The 25,616-nt window shown below is 44.2% G+C and overlaps 1 protein-coding gene across 3 annotated transcripts in view; it reads right to left on the bottom strand.

Annotated features, from left to right (window-relative positions):
• Window positions 1–25,616, bottom strand: part of SMARCC2 (SWI/SNF related BAF chromatin remodeling complex subunit C2) — a 124,853-nt gene that overhangs the window by 4,156 nt on the left and 95,081 nt on the right. The window contains exons 24-29 of one of the 3 annotated variants that reach the window (XM_069758403.1): window positions 22,791–22,920; window positions 14,613–14,764; window positions 14,322–14,456; window positions 12,692–13,010; window positions 9,285–9,368; window positions 8,985–9,056 (exon numbers count right to left, since the gene is read on the bottom strand). In XM_069758403.1, the coding sequence (XP_069614504.1) occupies window positions 8,985–9,056; window positions 9,285–9,368; window positions 12,692–13,010; window positions 14,322–14,456; window positions 14,613–14,764; window positions 22,791–22,920 (892 nt within the window). Of the gene's footprint in view, window positions 1–8,984; window positions 9,369–12,691; window positions 13,011–14,321; window positions 14,457–14,612; window positions 14,765–22,790; window positions 22,921–25,616 lie in introns of all 3 variants that reach the window. The other 2 variants (XM_069758402.1, XM_069758404.1) reach the window with 2 other exon arrangements.

The following is a 25,616-nucleotide window of genomic DNA, read 5'->3' as shown; positions in this document are numbered from 1 at the left end:
CCCAGGGTGATCCCCAGAATGCCGACGAGCTGGTCGGACTGGTTGAGAGATACCAAGGGTTGGAAGGCTCCTTCAGGAGGCAGCCCATGCCATACTGGGGGTCCCAGAAGGAAGCTGAGCCCCAAAAAGGGGTGGCGCGTCTAAGGTCACCAAGGGCGGGGGAGGTGGTGCCCAAGGTCCCTACGGGTGAGATTGTTTGTTGGAGGTGCCACAAGCCAGGACATATAGCTGCCCGATGTTCCCAGACCACTGAGCAGATGGACTGTAGCATGGGACGCCGTTGTTCATACTATGCGTATCCAGCCTGCAGTGTGAACTCTCCGCCCAACGAGGGACCTCAAGCGTGTCCCGTAAAGGTGAACGGTCGAGCAGTAACGGCACTGTTAGACTCGGGGAGCCTAGTGACCCTGGTGAGGGCCACTTTTCCTCTCCACCTGCTCCCGGGAAAGAAGGTCGGAGTGCGGTGCATACATGGTGATGCAAAGGACTACCCTGTGGCCAGTGTGAACATTGAAACGACATGTGGCACGGAGTCCCACATAGTCGGCGTCGTTCAGGACTTGTTGCACCCTATAATTATTGGCCGGGATTTCTGTTTGTTTTGGGATTTGTGGGGGAAAGGTTCTGAGCTCCCTAGCAAGAGTAGGGAACCAGTGAACCCTGGAAGGGTGGTGCCACACCCAGAGTCAGACAGGTTTCCTTTTTGTGTCCTGGCTGGAGATGAGGAGGAAGTGTCCCCTGCATCTGACATTCTGGAGTTAGAGGTATCCGGTGAAAATTTTGGGACTGCCCAACATAGGGACCCCACTCTGAGGGAAGCCTTTAATAATGTCACAGTTATTGACGGGGTGGTACAGGAGCCGGGGGCAGACACAAGATTTCCCCATTTTCTAATGAGCAGGGAGTTGTTGTACCGGGTCACGAAAATAAGGGAGGAGTTGGTAGAGCAGTTGGTAGTGCCGGGTCCATATAGACGGAAGGTGTTGGACATGGCCCATTCACACATCTTGGGTGGACACCTAGGGGTGGAAAAAACGCAGGAACGGGTTGTGCAGAGGTTCTATTGGCCTGGGTGCCACCGGGAAATAGTGAACTATTGCAGGTCCTGCCCTACATGTCTGCTAACTGCTCCCACTCCTCATTTCCGAAACCCCCTTGTGTCACTGCCCATTATTGAGGTGCCATTCGAGAGAATTGCCATGGACTTGGTCGGTCCCTTAGTTAAATCAGCCCGGGGCCATCAGTATATATTAGTCATCCTGGACTATGCCACACGCTATCCTGAGGCAATTCCCTTGAGAAATTCTTCTTCAAAGAGTATAGCTCGCGAGTTGGTCCATGTCTTTTCCCGGACAGGTCTGCCGAAGGAGATCCTGACTGACCAGGGGACACCTTTCATGAGCAAGGTGATGAGGGAACTATGCAAAGCCCTGAAAATCTCCCAGTTGAGGACCTCGGTGTACCATCCCCAGTCAGATGGCCTTGTTGAGAGATTTAACAAGACACTGAAGAGCATGCTGAGAAAAGCTATAGAAAAAGACGGTAGAGACTGGGATTGTCTCTTACCCTATTTGATGTTTTCCATTCGTGAAGTTCCACAGGCCTCCACAGGTTTCTCACCGTTTGAGCTTCTGTATGGCCGACATCCACGAGGACTCCTGGATATAGCCAAGGAAACCTGGGAAGCCGAAGTCACGCCCCACAGAAGCGTCATTGAGCATGTGGCCCTGATGCAGCAGAGGATTGCAAAGGTGATGCCTATCGTGAAAGAACACCTTCTCCAAGCACAAGAAGCTCAGGCCAGGGTCTACAACCGGTCTGCAAGAGTGAGGCAACTCAATCCGGGAGACCGAGTTCTTGTGTTAGTTCCGACAGTGGAAAGCAAGTTCTTGGCCAAATGGCAAGGGCCATATGAGGTTGTCGAGAAACTTGGTGAAGTAAACTATAAAATTCACCAACCAGGAAGACGGAAACCATTCCAAGTATACCATGTCAACCTTATCAAGCCGTGGCAAGATAGAGAGCTGACAGTAACTCCATCGTTGTTAAGCAACCCAGAAGATGAGGTTGGAGCGGTTACTATAGCGGAGACGCTATCGGAGTCCCAGAAACAGCAATGCCGGGAGTTACTCCAGAAAAACAGGGACCTGTTTTCCGAGTTGCCTGGGTACACGAAGGTCATAGAGCATGAGGTCCTGACAGAGCCCCATGTGCGCGTGAACGTGAAGCCCTATAGAATTCCTGAGGCCCGTCGAGAAATAGTCTCCAAGGAAGTGGAGCGTATGTTGAAGCTTGGAGTCATTGAGGAATCCAAGAGCGGTTGGTCGAGCCCAATTGTCCTGGTCCCAAAACCTGATGGGGAGTGGAGATTTTGCAACGACTATAGGAAGTTGAATGAGGTCTCTAAGTTCGACGCATATCCCATGCCCCGCGTTGATGAGCTCATCGAAAGGCTTGGGCCCGCCAGGTACATAACCACCTTGGATTTGACGAAGGGGTATTGGCAGATCCCCATGGCACAGGAAGCCAAGGAGAAGACGGCGTTTTCTACACCAGATGGGTGCTTCCAGTATGTCCGGATGCCATTTGGCCTACAGGGAGCTCCGGCCACCTTCCAAAGGGCTATGGATAGAGTCCTTGCACCCCACAAGGCATACGCTGCTGCGTACCTAGATGATATCGTCATCTTTAGCCCGGACTGGGAGAGTCATCTGGAGAAAGTCCAAGCGGTGTTTGATGCTATAAGAGAGGCCGGATTTACAATAAACCCGAAGAAGTGTGCATTGGGTAAAGAAGAAGCTAAGTACCTTGGATACATAGTGGGTCATGGAGAAATAAAACCCCAAATCAGTAAAGTGGAGGCAATTCAAACATGGCCAAAACCAGTTTCCAAGAAGCAAGTTAAAGCCTTCCTGGGAATCGTGGGATATTACAGGAGGTTCATCCCAAACTTCGCCACAATGGCGGCGCCTCTGACTGACCTGCTAAAAGGGACAAAATCAGTAATGGTTAAGTGGTCCGAAGAAACAGATTCAGCCTTCCAAGAAATGAAAGAGGCTTTATGTAAGCAACCCGTTCTGATGGCCCCAAACTTCAAGAAAGAGTTTATTCTTCAAACAGATGCCTCAGATGTTGGGGTGGGAGCAGTCCTTTCCCAAGAACTACATGGAGAGGAGCATCCTGTTCTCTATCTGAGTAGGAAGCTGTCCTCGTCTGAAAAGAACTACTCGGTCGTTGAAAAGGAGTGCTTGGCCATAAAATGGGCAGTCGACACATTACGGTACTATTTGCTGGGACGTAAATTTAGACTGATATCCGACCATGCCCCACTTAGGTGGATGAGGGAAACGAAGGGTAGAAATGCTAGGGTCACCCGTTGGTTCTTAGCCCTGCAGGACTTCTGTTTCCATGTGGAACATAGGGCCGGAAAGCTGCACGGTAATGCTGATGCCCTGTCAAGAATCCCTTGTCTAGTGGGAGAAAGTGCCAAGCCCCACGGCTTTAGGCAGAGGGGGGAGGTATGTAGCGTGGCTAAAGGATGTCTAATCGATGGGAGATATGTCCCTTATAGATGGCTTGCTACTGTGATGTAACCATAGCTACCTATATGTGTTTCAGGACCTGTGGTGATGTCACAACCACATGTCTGGTCATGTGATGGGTTCTGGGTGTGGTTAGACATATAAAAGAAAGCCTAATGCTTAACACAGGTAGATATGTGTGGAGGTGAAACCCTCCTGAGTGTGTTACGGCTTCAGGACTGAGCCGGATGAACTGGACACTTGTTTTTTCTTTGCCTGAACCAAAGGCTATTTGCTTTCTGTTGTTTTGTCATATGGTTTATGGAGTAATAAACCCAGTGAACTTTAAAGGAACCTGCCTCCTGAGTGTCAGCCGTCGCAGCTGAGTGAGTGGAACCCCTACAGTTTTTATATATACTTTTTAGTGTAGGATTGTTTATCAAGAAATATATATATAGCTTTATACAATATAAGTAAGCCATATTTACTAAAAGCATTAGGCCATGTTCACACAGTGCGTTTTTTACCGCGGAACCGCGGCGGTTTTGCCGCTGTGGTTCCGCAGCTGTTTTCCATGCAGGGTACAGTACACTGTACCCTATGGAAAACAGGACACACTGTGCACATGGTCCGGAAATTGTAAAAAAAAAGCCGCGCTGAATAGCTCCCGGAAAAAAGAAGGAGCATGTCAATTCTTCTTCCTGAACCGCAGCGGTTCTGCACCCATAGACCTCCATTGTGAGGTCAAAATCGCAGTAAAACACGCAGATCAAAAATATATCTGCGGGTTTTACTGCGATTTGATGTGCAGAACCGCTGCAGCAGGAAGTGCGGGGGAGCGGGCGGAAGTGCGTGGGCGGAGTGTGGCTGCCCCCCCGTGCTCCGATCCCGCCCCCCCGTGCTCCGATGCCCCCCCCCCCCCCCGTGCTCCGATGCCCCCCCCAGTGCTCCGATGCTCCCCCCGTGCCCTAATCTCCCCCCCTTATACTTACCCGGCGTCCCGGTGTCCGTCCGGCCGTCTTCTCCCTGGGCGCCGCCATCTTGCAAAATGGCGGGCGCATGCGCAGTGCGCCCGCCGAATCTGCCGGCCGGCAGATTCGCTCCAAAGTGCATTTTGATCACTGAGATATAACCTCAGTGATCAAAATAAAAAAATAGTAAATGACACCCCCCCCACTTTGTCACCCCCATTGGTAGGGACAATAAAAAAATTAAGAATTTTTTTTTTTTTTTTCACTAAGGTTAGAATATGGGTAGGGGTAGGGGTAGGGTTAGGGGTAGGGTTAGGGTTAGGGGTAGGGTTAGGGGTAGGGTTAGGGGTAGGGTTAGGGGTAGGGTTAGGGTTAGGGGTAGTGTTAGGGGTAGGGGTAGGGGTAGGGTTAGGGGTAGGGTTAGGGGTAGGGTTAGGGGTAGGGTTAGGGGTAGGGTTAGGGGTAGGGGTAGGGTTAGGGGTAGGGTTAGGGGTAGGGTTAGGGGTAGGGGTAGGGTTAGGGGTAGGGGTAGGGTTAGGGGTAGGGTTAGGGGTAGGGTATTTTCAGCCATTTTAGCCCTAAAAAGCTTCCTAGGAAACACAGTCTCTGCATAGAAAACTGCATAAAAAAAGGATAAAAAAACGCATCAAAAAACGCATCAAAAAACGCATCAAAAAAGGACAAAAAAAGGACCAAAAAAAGGACCTGCGTTTTCTGCCAAGAGCTGCAGTTTTTTAAAAAAACTGTCCTGAAAAAAAAAAGGATGGAAATCCTGAACGTGTGAACATACCCTAAGAATAGTTAGTGAAAGTAAAAAAACAAACAAACAACAGAGAATCAGTCAATCCAATTTTAATAGAAAATAAATAAAGCAACCAAAAAAAACTATTAGTGCAGCAAGTCTGTGCAGGGAGCGGTATAAAGAGGTCAGTAACACAGAGGAGTAACATAGTAGATATGCCCACTGCTCCCCCAAGTGTCTAAAGAACACGTCTTTCTGCGAAACTGATAGAGCAAACTGAACTTATAGACGTCTCGTCAAAATCAAATAAAATCTCTGTCCATAGAGATATTTTAGATGTGAAATCAGTGGCGCCATATAGAATGCAAAACAAAACTCCAACAACTGTGGCTTTCACACCATGGCAAATTACATGCATCACTGTAACCTGCCTGTGTATCCCAAGTGTCAGTTTAAAGGGAATCCGTCAGAAGAATCAACCCTCCTAAGCCGTTTATATGGACGTGCAAGTTATAGAAAGTTAAATAAAATGATATCAAGGTATCTGTGATCTGATGGCTAATTATGAAAAACGCGGATTTCTCTGGAATATGTAAATCAGTTGATAAAATCTATGGACATCACAGAGATCTTCCCAAAAGTCAGTCTGTAGGGGTGTATACTTCTTGCGCCTGTATGACCATGATCAATGATGAGACAAACTTGAAAGGGAAAGGAGAACATGCCCCCCACAATAGCGTAGAGTAGGTTTCTCAGTGTGAGACATGTAAAGACAGACAGTCTGTTCTCACTGGTGACCCCCTTGAGCTGTGTGTGATTACAAAGTTATCTCTTCTCTACTTACAGCACTAACACTTATTCAGCTTTCACAGCAGCCACAGGTGTGGGGGGAGGGCAGTACAAAAGAGCTGAGCTTTGTCTCATTACAAACTATTAGCTCTACATTCAGTGTTGTCATTACTGCACCTTCCCCACACTGTAGACAGAGACTAAAGTCGAAGAAGTGTTAGTAATAACACTTATTTTTGCACTACTTTCTACACTATAAATGTAATTACTAATACTTAAAGCTCAGCTCTTTTGTACTGCCCCCTCCCTATAGACTTGTGACTGTTGTGATGAAAGCTGAAGAAATGAGGCAACCAAGGCTTCTTACAGGGATAAAAGGTAGATTTATTCTATTGAAAATTACACATGGCAAAAGTACAAAAGTGAGGTAGATGATGCGATGTTTCAGCCATAATAGGACTTTTTCAAGCAAGAAATATAGAAAATAAAAATTCAGCCACAACATTTTTATTGTCTGTTTTTCTGGCTTGAAAAAGGTCTATTATGGCTGAAACATTGCATCATCTACCTCACTTTTGTCATTTTTTTTTTTTAACGGAATTAAAGCTATGTTTTGTCCCTATGAAAAGTCTCTGGTATCTTGGACCTTGTTGGGGGTCCACCCGAGTGTGCACAGAGTGGCCATTGGTGCATGAGTAATATCCACTGCATGAGCTGAAGAAGTGTTAGTAATCACATGTATATCTGCTGTGCTCCTGGCACTTTGTGATCATACACAGCTCAGCAGAGAGAACACCTAGACCCCTGCTTTAAGATATAGAGGGGCACGGTCTCCTTTCCCCTGCATGTTGCTGCTTGCTTATGATTGGTTAACGTCATACAGGAGGAAGAAGTACACGTCCCTAGAGGCAGACTCTTGGGAAGGTCTCTGTCCCGCTCATGGATCTTAACAGCTAGTTTACATATTCTGTGTTTTTCTTAATAAGATTTCAAATTTCAGAATATAATTTTAGTCAACCTTGTTTGCATGCCCATACAGGCAGCATATGACGTTTGGGGCAAACCTTGAGTCATGTATAGGAAGAGTGTCACAAGCAGAAGGGGCATAAAAAAGCGCAGACAAAGCAACCTATACAGTCATAGCACTGGACCAACACAGAAGCGGTTTTCCTACTTTTAACTCTTTTTTTCTTAATAAATTGCCTTTCTTTGATATACAGAATTGTTAGCATGCAAATTTTACCACTCATAACATATTAAATGAAATCTGGATCAAAATCTGAAAATAAATGACAAAAATAATCTAACATTCCCTGAAATCTTCACAGCTTCTTTCTGTTTATTGAAAAAATGGGGCCTTGAAAAAACATTAATAAAATGCATTGTTCTGTACTTTGCTGCACATATTCAGAAAGGGTTTTGAAAGCCTAATTAGTGATATTGCTCAATCTATTAGATGGACTTAAAGTTTATCTCAGGATATGGAAAGCCTCGACTTCCAAAAGTTTAAAAGGTTTATAATGTGCTGCTCACTTCAACATAAGAGGTGAATGGTGCTGATGACGTTGCGATCTCACACATCCACTGAAACAAGCGCACGATTGTTAGGTACGGTGAATAAGGCACATGCATAACACCTGCAGATCGTGCATAACACCTGCAGATCGTGCATAACACCTGCAGATCGTGATAATACCAGCAGATCTCGTGCATAACACCTGCAGATCTCATGCATAATACCTGCAGATCGTGATAACATCTGCAGATCTCGTGCATAACACCTGCAGATCGTGCATAACACCTGCAGATCGTGATAATACCTGCAGATCTCGTGCATAACACCTGCAGATCTCGTGCATAACATCTGCAGATCTCGTGCATAACATCTGCAGATCTCGTGCATAACACCTGCAGATCTCGTGCATAACACCTGCAGATCTCGTGCATAACACCTGCAGATCTCGTGCATAACACCTGCAGATCTCGTGCATAACACCTGCAGATCTCGTGCATAACACCTGCAGATCTCGTGCATAACACCTGCAGATCTCGTGCATAACACCTGCAGATCTCGTGCATACCACCTGCAGATCGTGATAACACCTGCAGATCGTGATAACACCTGCAGATCGTGATAACACCTGCAGATCGTGCATAATACCTGCAGATCGTGATAACACCTGCAGATCGTGATAACACCTGCAAATCGTGCATAACACCAGCAGATCGTGCATAATACCTGCAGATCGTGCGCAATTCCTGCAGATCGTGCATAATACCAGCAGATCGTGCATAATACCTGCAGCTTGGCAGGCATCTTGGCAGGAGTGTGGGGTTGTAACATTTGATAGAGATGACTGCAGCACTCCATATTGAAATCCCGCTGCATGCGTTCATTAACTCCATAACACACATACGGCAGCTTTTCATTATGGAGTCCTGTGGTTCTCTCTCTTGTACGAGGTTAGAAATCCCAGTGGGCCAAGGATCTTGATCTGCAGGAACCCAATGTTTTTCTACTACGAGGTTGTGTTGTGACGTCATTAGCACTTCTCACCTTGATGAAGAAGCGAGTGTCACCTATATACTGATTAAGGCAGAGGCTATATGTATTGTGCCACGACTGCCACAACTAGGATATACCCTGAAGTCGCTTGAATCCCACAATCACGTTGACACTTTTTCATGCATGGTAGACATAACACTCATAACCAAGTATAAGAGTAGGCGCCTTGTAAATTCTGGAAGGTATAGTAAGACCTGCACATTCACACAAATACTACTAATATTCACCTACTAAATTACAGAAATGCTGCCAAGCTATGTAACACTATATAAGTCATCAGAAGAGTCTCTGAACTATCACATTTAACACTGAGATGAAGTCTTCACTTTCCTTCAGCACTGGGCCCAGAATCAGTATGATCGCTCATTTTTGCTCACTTCTTTAATAGAGCTCACCTGGCACAGGACTGGAAGTGATGGCAGAGCCTCCCTGCATTGCAGCTACGATGGCGGGGCTGTGAGATGCAGCTGAATTCAGGAAGGATGGTAAGTTAAAAGGGGCTGGAGACATGGTTACAGTAGGGTTATGTGTAAGTGGAGGTGGCCCTCCAACAAGACATGCTGCTGGGGGAAAGATGCCATGCATGGAATGGTGAACTGAGTAGGGGTTAGTTGAATGGTTGTGAGGAAAAGAGTCAACTAAGTCACTACCCAAATTAAATGGGACAGGAAAAGGCATGCTGGGATGCTGATTACCGGGCACCGGTGGCTGGGAAGGAACTGGTACTGCTGTTGGGATCAATGGGTTAGGTGTTTGTTGACCTGTGTATGAACCAGAACCTGCAAGAAAGAAATTGAGACAAAAGAGAATTTTATTAATACTGATATACAATACTACACATACACAAGTCTTTATCCGTTAATATATTTACTTCATCGGCCATGTCACTGCCTTGATGTGGGCTCACACTCTGAGGCCGCATCTTTCCCCTAACTTGATGACTGATTTACTCACCCATAAAGTGACTAAAAGCCGTGGGTGGATTAGACATCCATCCCCTGCTGTTAACCATTTAAATGCTGCTGTAAATCACTGTCAGCAGCATTTAACTTGCAGACAGGAAGTTTGTCAGTGGTCACATGACCCCAGGGCGCAGATGGATTGTCATGCCAGGCAGGAGTCTGCTGAAGACCTCTCTCTCTCTCTATATATATATACACACTAGATGGTAGCTCGATTCTAACGCATCTGGTATTCTAGAATATGCATGTCCTTGTAATATATTGCCCAGACACGTAGTATATTGCCCAGCCACGTAGTATATTGCCCAGCCACGTAGTATACTGCCCAGCCACGTAGTATATTGCCCAGCCACGTAGTATATTGCCCAGCCACGTAGTATACTGCCCAGCCACGTAGTATATTGCCTAGCCACGTAGTATATTGCCCAGCCACGTAATATATTGCCCAGCCAAGTAGTATATTGCCCAGCCACGTAGTATATTGCCCAGTTACGTAGTATACTGCCCAGCCACGTAGTATATTGCCCAGCCACGTAGTATATTGCCCAGCCAAGTAGTATATTGCCCAGCCACGTAGTATATTGCCCAGTTACGTAGTATATTGCCCAGCCACGTAGTATATTGGCCAGTTACGTAGTATATTGCCCAGCCAAGTAGTATATTGCCCAGCCACGTAGTATATTGCCCAGCTACGTAGTATATTGGCCAGTTACGTAGTATATTGGCCAGTTACGTAGTATATTGCCCAGCGATGTAGTATACAGCACAGAGCCACGTAGTATATTGCACAGCCCACGTAGTATATTGCCCAGCCACGTAGTATATTGCCCAGCCACGTAGTATATTGTCCAGTCACGTAGTATATTGCCCAGTCACGTAGTATATTGCCCAGCTACGTAGTATATTGCCCAGCCACGTAGTATACAGCACAGAGCCACGTAGTATATTGCACAGCCCACGTACTATATTGCCCAGTCACGTAGTATACTGCCCAGCCACGTAGTATATTGCACAGCCCACGTACTATATTGCCCAGTCACGTAGTATATTGCCAGGTGACGTAGTATATTGCCCAGCCACGTAGTATATTGCCAGGTGACGTAGTATATTGCCCAGTCACGTAGTATGTTGCCCAGTCACGTAGTATGTTGCCCAGTCACGTAGTATGTTGCCCAGTCACGTAGTATATTGCCCAGTGACGTAGTATACAGCACAGAGCCACGTAGTATATTGCACAGCGACGTAGTATACAGCACAGAGCATATTGCCCAGCCACGTAGTATATTGGCCAGTTACGTAGTATATTGCCCAGCCACGTAGTATATTGGCCAGCCACGTAGTATATTGGACAGTTGCGTAGTATATTGCCCAGTCACGTAGTATGTTGCCCAGTGACGTAGTATGTTGCCCAGTGACGTAGTATACAGCACAGAGCCACGTAGTATATTGCACAGCCACGTATGTGACAGGTTAAAAAGTAAAAAATAAACATATACTCACCTTCCGATCCGAGGGCCCCTTGTAGTTCTGTCGCCAGCTTCCGGTCCCAGGGTGTGATGACGTCGCGATCACATGACCGTGACGTCATGGCAGGTCCTTCTCGCATAGGCGCGCAGGACCTGTGATGATGTCGCGGTCACATGACCGTGACGTCATGGAAGGTCCTTCTTGCGCAGGCGCCCAGGACCTGTGATGACGTCACGGTCACATGACCGTGACGTCATGGAAGGTCCTTGTTGCATACCATCCTTAGCACCGGAATGTCGCGAGTAGGGGAGTAGGGAGGGACTAATCGGACTGTGGCCGTCGCTTATTGGTAGCGGCAGCCATGACAGGCAGCTGGCGAGACCAATCAGCGACTTGGATTCCATGACAGACAGAGGCCGCGACCAATGAATATCCGGGACAGAAAGACAGACAGACGGAAGTGACCCTTAGACAATTATATAGTAGATATATATATATACACACACATATATATATATATATATATATATATATATATATATATATATATTAACTCAAGAGTTCAAATCATCCGCCTTTTGCCCCATTAAAAGTAAAGAAATTTAAATAAATAAACAAATAAAAAATACGGATGTTTGGTGTTGCTACATTCAGAAAGATTCACTCGAAATATAACAAAATAAATCAATTTGATCAGTAAACAGTGAGAACGAGAGAACAAATCAAAACTCCAGAATTGTTTTTTTTTTTTGGTCGCCTCAATATTGCAATGAAATGTAATAAAAGGCAATGATAAAATCTACCCCAAAAATGGTATCCGTAAAAACAACAGCTCAAAAATTAGAACATTACAGGTCTTGGAAAATGGTGACAAAAACTACAATTTTTTTTTTTGTTACAAATTTCTGAATTATTTTATGAAATAAAAAAAAAAAACTATACATGAGTGGTATCCGCATACTCATAAAAACCTTCAAAATCATATTGCCAGGTCAGTTTTACCATATATTGAACATGGTAAATAAAAAGCCCCAAAAAAACATTATGGAATTGCACTCTTTTTTTTGCAATTTCACCACACTTAGAATTTTTTCCCCATTTTCCAGTACACTATGTGGCAGAATGAATGTTGTCATTCAAAAGTACAACTCGTCCCGCAAAAATCAAAGTGCTCACATGGCTCTTTGGCTGGAAAAATAAAAAAAAGTTATGACTTTTGCAAGAAGGGGAGGAAAAAAAATGAAAAAGCAGAACATTGCCAGGGGGTGCAAGGGTTAAGACAAGAGTGCTTAATTAACAACTAGAACCTTAAGGTCACCATATACTAACATTGGCCAAACCTGCAGATATCGACAGGTTTGGACGACTGTCTAATGTGTATATGGGTTTCCAACAGACGATTGTCAGGAAAGGTAAGGGACTGACATGTATGATTTCAGACTGATGATCCTTTTACCCTCAGAGAGACAAGGCACCGCCAGAGATATCTGGCAGCGGCTCTCTCATAGACAACACAGGAGTACTCGCTCGGCCAAGAGAGCGCTCCGGTGTATGGGAGGTGGTGGACAAACGAGGTGGTGGATAAAGATTTTAAGGAAGCTGAAATAAAAAGGTTGATGTGAAAAAAGTGTAAGATGAATACCGCAGAGCAGAGCGGACGTGTGGTCACTCACTGTGTGCTGGACTGGGCTGTGTCGCTCCTTGCGGCTGACTGTTTACTGGTGGCTGCGCGGAGGACAAATTTGGCTGAACGATCCCCTCTGAACTGCTTGTTGTATTTGCAGGCCCGGGTGTGACAGATGCTTGTGGCACTGGGATGGAGTGGGCCGTGGGCGGCACCGGCTGACCACTCGGTGGGGTCTGGTGTTGCTGCTGGTGTTGGTTCTGGATCTGCTGGAAATGTTGCTGACGAGCCCTCAGTTCTGCATACTTTAACTGCTCCATATGAAATGATTGTCTGTCTGCTAGAAGCTGCTGTCTCTGGTATTCCAGCTACGAAATGAAAAAATTAAGACAATTTCAAGACCATCTGACCAGATCATTGGCCACAAATGTTTTAAAGTCTGAACGATGAGCCACATCGGTAGAAAACCTTGATGCCTTTTCTCTGACGAATTTCCCCCACATCCAGCAATACAACCGGTAAGATCTGCTAAGAGGGGGCTCAAACGACCCCTCATATCATATATTCATTGAAACTTAACCCACCATACTCAAATGACGGAAATATATCAACGGATCAGATATTTGCCAGATCGTTTCTTTCTGTGACGGCGTGGACAAGGTGGTCTTTGCATTACCACAGTATCACTACTTGGATTTTATGAAAATGCTTTGGCTGAATGTTTTCATACATATTAATTACTTGTACATTTTAATTTCTGTTGCATTCATTTCATAAAGCAAACATTTAGTGATGAAAAATTTAATCAAATGAAGGTCATAATTTTATTTTCAAAAGTGATCCTGTCATTAGATTCATGCTGCCGAAACCACGGGCAGGTGAATCAGAGCCTGGCTGAGACCGCAGACCGGTATGATTCACCCTGAAACCCTGCAGTATTTGGCCGGGATCAGACATGCGAGAAATACGTCCGAGTCTCGCATGGTAATACCCGGCATTCCCGCCGTCCCTCAGGAGCGGAGCGTGAGGCCGCATAGCAATACATGCAGCCTCACGCTCCGCTCCTGAGTAACGGCGGCAATGCCGGGAATTACCATGCGAGACTCGGACGTATTTCTCGCATGTCTGATCCCGGCCTTTCAGTGAGGAACGGCTTTAAAAGCCAAACGGGCACTTCAGCTTCTCCACACTCCAGCAGATTAATGCATCTCTCCCAATGGGTGAACAGAGGGAGAGACCTGTAATCACCTGGAGAGGTGTGGGGAGAAGCCGGCCGGGGACCAAGCTGTAAGGTCCCTCCCTATAGTCTCTGGCCGGTTTTCCTCTGAAATGCTGCAGAATTTCAGAGTAAATCATACTTGCTGCAATTGTGCAGCTAGTGTCCGATTCATTCTCCCCATGATTCTGGAGGCATGGATCTAGCGACAGGTTCCCTTTAAATACATATGGCAGTCATTGGCGCCATTCTGAGGGCCCAGCTGCCACTGCATGTGTGCTGCAGAGGTCAGAGATGGGCTGAAAATGGATCCCTCCTTCCATGAGTTTGATCTCATAAATACTGCAGATGCCAATGACAGCCAATCTCCGGCTGATGATGGCACAAGCAAGATTGGCACAGACGTCATTCATGAGGAATAGAGGCTAAAGTTAGACAGTGGGCGACATAAATGAGAACGTACAGCTTCCCGCTCTCTGTCCATGATGGTTTCAAGCTCCTCAAAGTGCCGCAGTTTAATTTCCAGCTTTTTCATCTGAGTCTCCACTAGCAGGGCCACCAGGGACTTGATCTTCCGCTCCTCCACTGCTGCCAGGTGCTAAGAAAAGAGAAACAATTAAACCATTACGGAGATCCTGAGGTCATGCAATATTTACCATGTCATATCACATAACGGCTGATAAACCACAGCGAACATCTGAGGTTCCCACAATACCAGAACGCTGCCGACTGTAGGAGCAGATACCTTACTCACCTTCGCCTTCACAGCAGCAGCAGCCAGAGCCGCCGCAGCAGCGGTGGACAGGTTGCCTTCTCCAATTTCTCTTTCTACCTTATTTTTAACTTCAGTCTCTTCCTTATCTGTCTCTTCTGATCCTTCTTTGCTGTCTGAAACCTTCTCTCCATCTGCAGAAAAAGACACAAAGTAAACAATCCTGTTACTGTATATCTTGGAGGATCCTTGATGCTGTGATCCTCATTTAGATTTTCTTAGCAATTAGGCTAGGTTCCCATTGCGTTAATGGGACCGCGCTAACGGACAGCGTCCGAGGCGCGCCCGCGGTCCGTTCCCCGCTCTGCAGATCGGAGATCTGCGAGAGCGGGGACGTTTAACGCGACCCCTTTACAACACATTACGTTAGCACAATCCGCTAGCGCTAGGCGCTAAACGGATTGCACTAACACAATATGAACCAAGCCTTAGCAATTAGTGTAAAATTCTTTCCTCCAAAGGCTAAAAAGAAAAGTGACTCCTCTAATAGTAAACTAGACTCCTCACCACTATAGGTTTACATGTGAAGATCAGGATAGGAGCAACCATGGGACTTTTAAGCTATATTCCCATATGCCAAAATGCGCAAAATCTGCTGTGATTATTTCATTTTGCTGCCGATTTGAATCGGCTATTTTTGAGAGCAGAAACATGCATGTAATTGTGTTTTTACCTGCATTTTTTTCCCCCAAAGAAGCCTATAAGGAAAAAAAACACTCCAAAAATGCACAGTTCAAAAGCATCTTTAAAGGGAACCTGTCAGCAGGATTGTGCTGAGTAACATACGGACAGTGTCAGGTTGGCGATGTTATACTGACTACAATGATACCTTGGCTGATCAAATCTGTCTTATGGTTGTTGTTTAATCTTTATTTTCAGTTTTCAGTTAATGATATGCCCGTGATCTGGGGAGGCCTGTGGGGGGCTTCATGTGGTGCTCTGATTAGGTATTCATGTGTATGACTTCCGATAGGTCACTAGTGATCCCCCCCTAGTTTACATACTAAATAAAATACAGTTTAAAAGAAAAAAATCCACATTCATGAGGCAGTCATAGAATGATACGGGTTATAATATGCCAACTTTCATTTTATTTAGATATATATATGGTGATTTTGTTTAAGTTTTTTCGTTTTCCTAAACAAAATGGCACCGGCGGCCACACATGCATAGTAACATCTATCGCGTTCCGATAGATACTACTGTGCAGGTGTCACCGCCAGGCCCATTTTGGCAGAGAGAAAAAAATAGGCTTCATCAAGATGGCGCCAGGACAGTAGCATCTATCGGAATGCGATAAGTGCTACTGCACAGGCGCTAGCACCATTTTGTTTTAAAGAAAACAAAAAAAAATGTAAAACTATATGTCTAAATAAAACAAAAATATGCATATTATCCCCCGTATCATGCTACAGCAGAGGCTCCGTCACAGACGCTGCCCCGCCTGCCTAATGTGAATTTTTTTTTCTCTCAAGATGTATTATATTCACTACTAGCTGAAGAGCCCGGCATTGCCTGGGCATAGTAAATATCTGTGGTTAGTTATAGCACCTCACTTCTCTTAATTTCCCATCACGCCTCTCATTTTCTCCCTTACACCTCTCATTTTCCCCCCTCACTCCTCTTATTTTCCCCCTCTCTCCTCTCATTCCCCCCTAACACTTGTCATTTCGACCTCACATCTGTCATTTTCCGATCACTCCACTATTTTCCCTCACTCCTCTCATTTTGCACTCACAATATCTGTGGTTAGTTATAGATCCTCACTTCTCTTAATTTCCCATCACGCCTTGCATTTTCCCCCCTCACTCCTCTTATTTTCCCCCTCTCTCCTCTCATTTCCCCTAACACTTGTCATTTCGACCTCACATCTGTCATTTTCCGATCACTCCACTATTTTCCCTCACTCCTCTCATTTTGCACTCACACCCCTCATTTTCCCCTCAGTATATACATGTTTGTCATCTCCCTTATAATAATAATATAATAATAATAATTTTTATTTATATAGCGCCAACATATTCCGCAGCGCTTTACAAATTATAGAGGGGACTTGTACAGACAATAGACATTACAGCATAACAGAAATACAGTTCAAAACAGATACCAGGAGGAGTGAGGGCCCTGCTCGCAAGCTTACAAACTTATATATAGTATACACCTGTATGTCATCTCCTGTATATAGTATATACTTGTAATTCATCTCCTCCTGTATATAGTATATACCTGTGTCATCTGCTCCTGTATATAGTATATACCTGTGTGTCATCTCCTCCTGTATATAGTATATACTTGTGTCATCTCCCCTGTATATAGTATATACCTGTGTGTCATCTGCTCCTGTATATAGTATATATCGGTGTCTCATCTCCTCCTGTATATAGTATATATCTGTGTGTCATCTCCTCCTGTATATCTGTATATATCTGTGTGTAATCTCCTCCTGTATTAGACCTCGTTCACACGTTATTTGGTCAGTATTTTTACCTCAGTATTTGTAAGCTAAGTTGGCAGCCTGATAAATCATATGCAAAGAAAAAAGAAAAAAAAGCCAGCTCACCATATCCAGCAGAGCACGGAACCAAGTCCTGACACGATGCGAACCAATGGAAAAAAAAAAAAAAAAAAACACGATGTTCCAGCTCCAAAAGGTAAAATAAACAAACTTTATTGGGAAAATATAAAAACATGAAAAATCATGAGCTCCATGAAGACAACACCATGACCATGTAGCAAGTTGTGTGCAGCAAGTTTTGCGCATGGCGAGTTTTATGGGTGGTGCCTTTTGAGTATGTGCAAGTTTTGTGTGAGGCAACTTTTGCATGTGTTGCAACTTTTGTGCATGTGGCAATTTTTCAGCGTGTGCAAGTTTTGCGTGTGGCGAGTTTTCCATGAGGTGAGGTTTGCACGTGTGGCGAGTTTTGCGTGAGCCTAGTTTTGCATGTGGCGAGTTTTGCGCGTAGAGTGTTTTGAGCGGCGACTTTTGTGTTTCAACTTTTATGTGGCGAGGTTGGTGTATGTGTGGTGAAATGTGTGCTGAGGGTGGTATATGTGTTCAAGCATGTGGTAGTGTGTGGCGCATTTTGTGTGTGTGTTCATATCCCCGTGTGTGGTGAGTATCCTATGTTGGGGCCCCACCTTAGCAACTGTACGGTATATACTCTTTGATGCCATCGCTCTCACTCTTTAAGTCCCCCTTGTTCACATCTGGCAGCTGTTAATTTGCCTCCAACACTTTTCCTTTCACTTTTTTCCCATTATGTAGATAGGGGCAAAATTGTTTGGTGAATTGGAACGCGTGGGGTTAAAATTTTGCCTCACAACATAGCCTATGACGCTCTCGGGGTCCAGATGAGTGACTGTGCAAAATTTTGTGGCTATAGCTGCGATGGTGCAGATGCCAATCCCGGACATACACACACACATGCAGCTTTATATATTAGATGTAAACTAGGGGGCAGGTCACTGAGGGCTGCATTATAAATACCTAGTCAGAGCACCACATGAAGACCCCCCCACAGTCCGCCACCCCCCTCCCCCGGAGCACGTGCATATCATTAACTACAAACTGAAAATAAAGATTAAACAACCACGAGATGGATTTCTTCACCAGGTATCATTGCAATCAGTATAACGGCGCCGATCTGACACTGTCTGTAGTTTACTGAGCACAGTCCTGCTGACAGGTTCACTTTAAAAGAACAGTGGACATGAGTTTTCATGAAATGGCGTCCATTTTGCTTGATCTGTTACACAGAGATTTTCTGTGCAAAAAATGCATAAGGAAAAATGCAGCACTTACATCATCATGTGCTCCGGCTATGTACTGTCTAACTTGCTGTGAATGTAATTATTAGGAATTAAATTATATACTGAAACAGACATGTCAGGAGAGCAGACAAGTGCTCTTTACATAAATCTTCATATAAAATAATAAAAATTAAACAGTCTATGATAGTTAGTTAAAAACAATGAAGAACGTCATAAAGAATGGAAAAGTCTCCCAGGTTATGATGTATGAGAAAACATCAATGAAATGACAGTGACAAAAACATATTAAAAGACTTTTCTGGGCATAAAAAAAAAAAAAAAAAAAAAAAAAAACACACAATCTGATTACATTGGTCTACAAAAAAAAAAATTATTTTCTGGCATGGACTTTAAGAACAGTTTTAGACTAATTTGAGGGCGCTGAATTCAAATAGGATCTTATAATTTCTCTATCACATCACGTTTTTGCGCTATAGGTATATAGCCCATTTTCATGAATTCCATGATAAATATAAGTAGTGTGTGAAAATTGCCGGTTTATACGGTTCACTAAGGTAAATTTAGTTTTCATTTACTCTCCCAATAAATGTGAGAATATCTTTGTTTTCTTTGAACATGCATAATTCCCATTTGTTATGATAACACCCTTGTTTTCTGTGCTACTGGGACAGTAAAGCTACAGCACAGCATTGGGTGAAAACTGAATGGCCTCAGCGACAGAGTTTGGCATCTGGCGATAAGAATGTCATCCATGATCCTCTAGTGCAGTGTTCCCCAACTCTGGTCCTCAAGAGCCACCAACAGGTCATGTTTTCAGGATTTCCTTAGTATTGCACAGGTGATTGAATGCTTGTCTGTCCAGGTGATGCAATCATCACCTGTACAATACTAAGGAGATCCTGAAAACATGACCTGTTGGTGGCTTTTGAGGACCGGACTTGGGGAACACTGCTCTAGTGGATAGGAAGGACATTGTCTTTCCTCCCTTACACATAAAACTTGGATTGATGAAGCAGTACGTCAAAGCTCTCAATCACAGTGGAGAATGCTTTAACTACATATGTTCAACTTTTCCTGGTCTTAGTGAAGAGAAGAAAAAGGCTGGAATATTTGATGGACCTCAAATAAGAACACTTACGAGAGACCCAAATGTTATCACATCACTGAATGAGACAGAAGAAAGAGCTTGGAATGCATTTTGTAATGTGGTGCAGAATGTTCTAGGGAATAAGAAAGCAGACAACTATGAAGAGATTGTGGAAGAGCTACTAATGAGTCTGCGAAATCTTGGATGTAGAATGAGTATCAAGATTCACATTTACACAGCCATTTGGACTTTTTTCCAGAGAACCTTGGGGATGTGAGCGAGGAACAATGGGAGCGGTTTCATCAGGACATTAAAACAATGGGAGAACGGTATCAAGGCCGGTGGGACTCACATATGATGGCTGACTATTGCTGGAGCTTGATGAGAGACAACCCAGAAGCTGAACATCACAGATCAGCCAAGAAAAGAAAGTTCAAGTAATTGCCATTTGTCATTTATCTGTGTGCCATATATATGTGTAGTTTAATTCTGTAATTATATTTGATTTGCTGTACATAGACTTTGTAATCTTTGTTATTCCTTGATTAAAAATATACAAAATGTAGTACCGAAAATCATGTATTTTTATCATAAAACATTAGGAGTAATTTTCATCAAAAATTGAAAATATCTCGACATCCTGATATCACATATTTGATATTGATAATAATAAAAACTACAAACCCCTATCACAGCCAAAATCGGAGTTCATATTCGTAATCAGCAGCCAAAATTGACTTAAAATAGGTTTTAAAACCTTTTGCCAGAAAAATTGCATTGACCAGTGTTATCCCTGTAAATAGTACTCAAATTCCCCTATTAGCTTTATTTTGTATTTTAGTTCCCCCTGGAGCAATCCTTGCTCATAGCACAGACAGGGAACCGCTATCACAGCCAAAATCGGAGTTCATATTCGTAATCAGCAGCCAAAATTGACTTAAAATAGGTTTTAAAACCTTTTGCCAGAAAAATTGCATTGACCAGTGTTATCCCTGTAAATAGTACTCAAATTCCCCTATTAGCTTTATTTTGTATTTTAGTTCCCCCTGGAGCAATCCTTGCTCATAGCACAGACAGGGAACCTCTGCAGTCTGTGCTTTGAATGAACCGTAACAGGAAGGTGCTGGAGGGCAAAAAAGGAGGCATGGAGGGCACCACCGTATAATGCTAAAAGGAGTTCAACCATATATAGAAACATGGCAAAGAAGAGAAGAAGAAAAGCATGCCCATAAAGTGGGAGCACCCAGGCTACATAAAAGGGGTTTGTAGTTTTTATTATTATCAATATCAAACAGTGATTGCACAAAAGACACAACAATAATTAAAAACATTTAAAAACACAATATTAACCTCTATAGTCATGCCGTAAGATGTAGGCAATGACCAACCACAACAAATTTCTCAGACTGGATGTTATATACACTGGCTAGAGGTACACATATTCAGGCAGGAAAAATATATTCATATATGTACCGAATATACTTTTATTTCATTAGGCTGAAAGTGCCCCTCTCAGCTTATACTCGAGTCATTGTCCCTGGGGGGTCGGCGGCTGTGACATACTCACCTGCTCCTGGCGAGGTTCCTGCATCTCCGGGCACTGACAGCTTCTTCCAGCATTGAGCAGTCACCGTTACCGCTCATTACAGTAATGAATATAGATCCGAATCCACTCCCATAGGGGTGGAGCCGCATATTCATTACTTTAATGAGCGGTATCAGTGACCGCTCAACGCTGGAAGAAGCTGTCAGCGCCGCCCGGAGACTGGAGATGAGGGACCGCGCCGGGAACAGGTGAGTATAATGGGGAGGGGGAGCACTGCGCGATAGTCACCGCTCCTTCTTCCAAGTCCTCTGCAGTGACGCTCAGGTCAGAGGGCACGATGACGCGATTAGTCTGCGCCCTCTGCCTGAACGTTAGTGCAGAGGACACGGAAGACACAGCGACGCCGGAACGAGGACAGGTGAGTATTGCAAGTGCTGGGGGCCTGAGCGAAGAGAGGCGAGTATGTGATTTTTTTTTTTTAATCGCAACAGCAGCATATGGGGCAAATGCGTCTATGGAGCATCTTATGGAGCCATAATCAACAATTGTGCAGCATTATATGGGGCAAATATCTTTATGGAGCATCTTATGGGGCCATAATCAGCATTTGTGCAGCATTATATGGGGCAAATATCTTTATGGAGCATCTTATGGGGCCCTTATTAACCTTTATGCAGTACTGTATGGGGCAAATGTGTCTATGGAGCATCTTATGAGGCCCATTATTAACCTTTGTGCAGCATTATATGGGGCATATTTTAATATGGAGCATCTTATGGGGCCATCATGAACTGTATGGAGCATAATATGAGGCCCCTGATTCAATATGGATATTCAAAAACACTTAACCTACTGATATCTCAATTAATTTAACTTTTATTGGTATCTGTTTTTATTTTTGAAATTTACTGGTAGCTGCTGCATTTTCCACCCTAGGCTTATACTCGAGCCATTAAGTTTTCCGAGTTTTTTGTGATAGGGGGGGGAGTCGGCTTATACTCGAGTGTGTATATATATATATATATATATATATATATATATATATATATATATATATATATATATATATATATATATACATATACATATACATATACATATATATATATATATATATATAAACACACTGCACATGTGCACATATAAACTAGTCGACCAATTCACAGTATCCTATTACCCATTGGGTGGAACAAAAAACATAGATCTTAAACAACAAAGATCGATCAAAAAATAATAAACGCCTAAGTCTAGTGGCATAGGGGATGAGTGTAGCCACTGACAGATGGCATATATAGGATCATAGATCGAGTTTGTTCAAGAGTCCCTACAATTCTAGGACCCTGAAAGAGACATGCAAAACGCATGCAGAAAACATTATGGCCAAAGGTATATAACCATACAAAACCCGTATCCACCAAATAGCGAGGAAAGGAAGACCAGAACGCAGACCAAGCAATGAGGGAGCGGATATATCCAATAAAGAGCCAGGTGAGCTAAGAAAAACAGGAGTGGGTAAGTGCCCCGTGCGTAGCGCCACAGCGTTGTGGCTTCTTCAGGGGAGGTCCTGCAGGTTACAATACCACATGTGACAGCTCAGGAAAAGAGCAGAATTTTAACAGCAAGAAAATTCATGTCTAGCAGTTTTCACAATGCTTTAATATAATCCGTGTGCCTGAAAATACCTTCATACTTGACAAAGATGCTGGAGAATTATTAAAACATGAGTGTGTTTCATTTAAAGGCTGCAAACACCTACCCATATCAACATCGCTCTTCTCAGAGTCCTTGTCTGTGTCAACATCTTTGTTCTTATCGTCTTCTTTCTTGGTGGCATCAACTACACGTTCCTTTGTGTCCTCCTCGGGTGCGGAGTCACTGGGAGAATCCTTAGGATTATAGTAGAAATGGGAATTGCATTATTACTAATTTAATAACATAAAAGAATACTTTGAGCCTCTGATCATTAGTGATCATTTTTAATTTTTTTTTTTTTTTTTTTACAAAGTTTTTAAGTTCTATTCTGTTGATAGGATAGGGGGAATAATTTACAGGATGCTGAGGTTTCAACCGCTTGGACCCACAGTGATTCCAAGAAAGCAGTTTTGCAGTACCCTTTAGAATGGAGAGAAGCTGAAGCATGGGCTCCATTTATTCTTGGTCAGATCTCTGGAGAGCACAACCCTCAGTAACAGAACTTATAAGACCTAGTACAATCCCTTTAATTCAGAAGGCTGTCCACTATCCCAAGTTACTGTTATTGCCATAATTGCCTAAGGATAATGTCCCTAAAGAACTCCATATACCTTTTTTGTCAATCTTCCTCTTCAGACCCCTCTTCTTTTCTAACTATATTTCCCATCATTCCTTGTGGCCGCCTGCATACCAGCAGTGATCCCACCCCCAGTAACTCCCCCTAAACTCCTTTCACTCCTCCCCCAGGGTCACATACAGCCTCAGCAGAATATCCTGTCTGAGATATTGCTGCAGGGAAGTCACGGATACAGTGAATAGACATAAAACAAAGCACCAGAACACCAGCTCTGACAATAAATGAAGATTGTTGGTACTTGCCATGAAATCTTTTTCACAGCCTTCATTGGGGAGTTGGAACTATAGGCTACGTCTGCTGCCACTTGGTGTCTGACTGTCATAATACACCTTAACAAAAAAAAACGTCGGCTCCTCCCCAGCAAACTACATCTATCCTACTGGGACTCAGGTACCCAGTTAATGAGAAAGTAGTAGAAGAAGCAAAACAACAGCTGTAAAGCACAACTACCCCAAAAGGAAAAAAAAATAAACAAACAAACTTAGAAACGATGACTAAGTAGCTGTCTTACAAAGTTGCAGAAAAGACGCTTGGTGTCAGACGGCCCAGAAGGCTCCCACAACCTGCGCAGAGTCAGTCCTAAGCCTAAATGGGGGAGATCTAGCCTTTGCCTTACATGTTTGTAGAATGGCCGAATCAAGCCAGCAATGGTCACTTTAAAGATGGCCAGGTCTCTGCATGGGCCTTCTGGAATGACAAGGCATCTGAACGTCTGAACAGAGCAGAGGCTGACGAGAAGCACCGCACAGCTCTGGCGACATCCAGCTTAAGCAAAGCTCTCTCAGCGGGAAGAAAGGGCGAGAAGGAAGGTAGGTCAATGCCTTGGTTAAGGAGGAAAGCTGAAATTATATAGAGAAAAGACAAAATGAGGGAAGGGGGCAGGGGGTCAAGTATGGTGGCCTCAAGTGAACCAATCTCTGGAGAAAATCTTGAATTGAAACGCTTGGAATGCAGATGTCTCTAAAATAGAATAGCCAAAGCAAAAACCTGGCCCCTGAGAGAGCTAATAGCAAGTCCTGAATCCAGGTCAGACAGCAAAAAGGAGAGAAGCACTGGCAAGAAGGACACTGTGGCAACATCGCTGGCATCAGATAAATGAAAATAGGCCTTCCAAGCGCTATTGTAGATCCGTAACTAGGAGGGATTTTGTGCCCTAATCATAGTCTGGATAACTGGATGCAACAGGCCCGATACGTTCCGTATAACGGCTTCAGCAGCAATGCCATTAAACTGAGTGACCGTGAACTCTGAGGGCAGAGCGGACAATGGGAAAGACGATATGGACAGTCTGGGAGAGTCCATTGAATGTCTACAAGGAGGTTGACAATGTCCGCATAAAGGATTTTGAGAGCTAGTCTGGTGCGATCAGGATGACTGAAATCCCCTCTGGCTCTCAAGTAATCTGGGTAGAAATGGCAGAGGTGCAGAGAGGTACAGGAGAGCAAACTGTGACCAAGGGATTGCCAAAGAGTCGGCTGCAATAGCCTTGCGGTCTGGAAGCCATTAGATACATATCTGTAGTGCACCAACAAAGACAAATCTGGCTGACAACATCATGATGAAGTGACCACTCTCCTGCCGATAACCTCTTGCGGCACAAAAAAATCTTCGGCTTAATTGTGACCTCTGGGTATGTGGATCACTGGGGTCAATGGCACACTGTCCTATGCCCAATCCAAAATTCTTATGACCTCTATCATGACTGACTCTGTGCTCCATCCTAACTGTTGATATGTCCCACCGCAGTGGCATTGTTGGACTGAATTCAGAAGGGTAGACCAAAATCATGTGCCCTGATAAAACAGGGTCGACGGTTAAAGAGGTTATCCAACACTGTAAAAAGAAAAAAAAAATGTGCCTAAGCACTAACAGGCATGTAGTTGCTACGTAACTTTCTGTTGTGCCCGACGTCAGTCTTCACTACCACAGAGCTACTATAGGCTGCTTCTGCGATTTGGTTGCCTCTGCTGACGTTACGTTGACAGAAAGGAGGCTTCTTTTCCACCCTGCTCGGCCGACAGGATCTGACTGGCAACATCATGAGGATTGACAGCTGGCTCCCCCAGTTAGGCAGCAGGGATCTGGTTATCAATCAGAATGTCGTCAGTCCCGTCCAATCTACAGAGCGACGCAGAAAAAGAAGCATCCGTTCCATCAACATTACGTCAGTGGTAGCAGCTGAATCACAGGCAGGAGTGGACTGTGACCACTCTGTGCCAGTGAACAATGGCGTCGGACACAATGGGAAGGTAG

The sequence above is a fragment of the Ranitomeya imitator genome, chromosome 3 (assembly GCF_032444005.1).
Source record: "Ranitomeya imitator isolate aRanImi1 chromosome 3, aRanImi1.pri, whole genome shotgun sequence".
Classification (NCBI taxonomy): Eukaryota; Metazoa; Chordata; class Amphibia; order Anura; family Dendrobatidae; genus Ranitomeya; species Ranitomeya imitator.
Note: the sequence above shows the minus strand (reverse complement) of the source record. Positions and strands in the feature narration are given on the sequence as shown.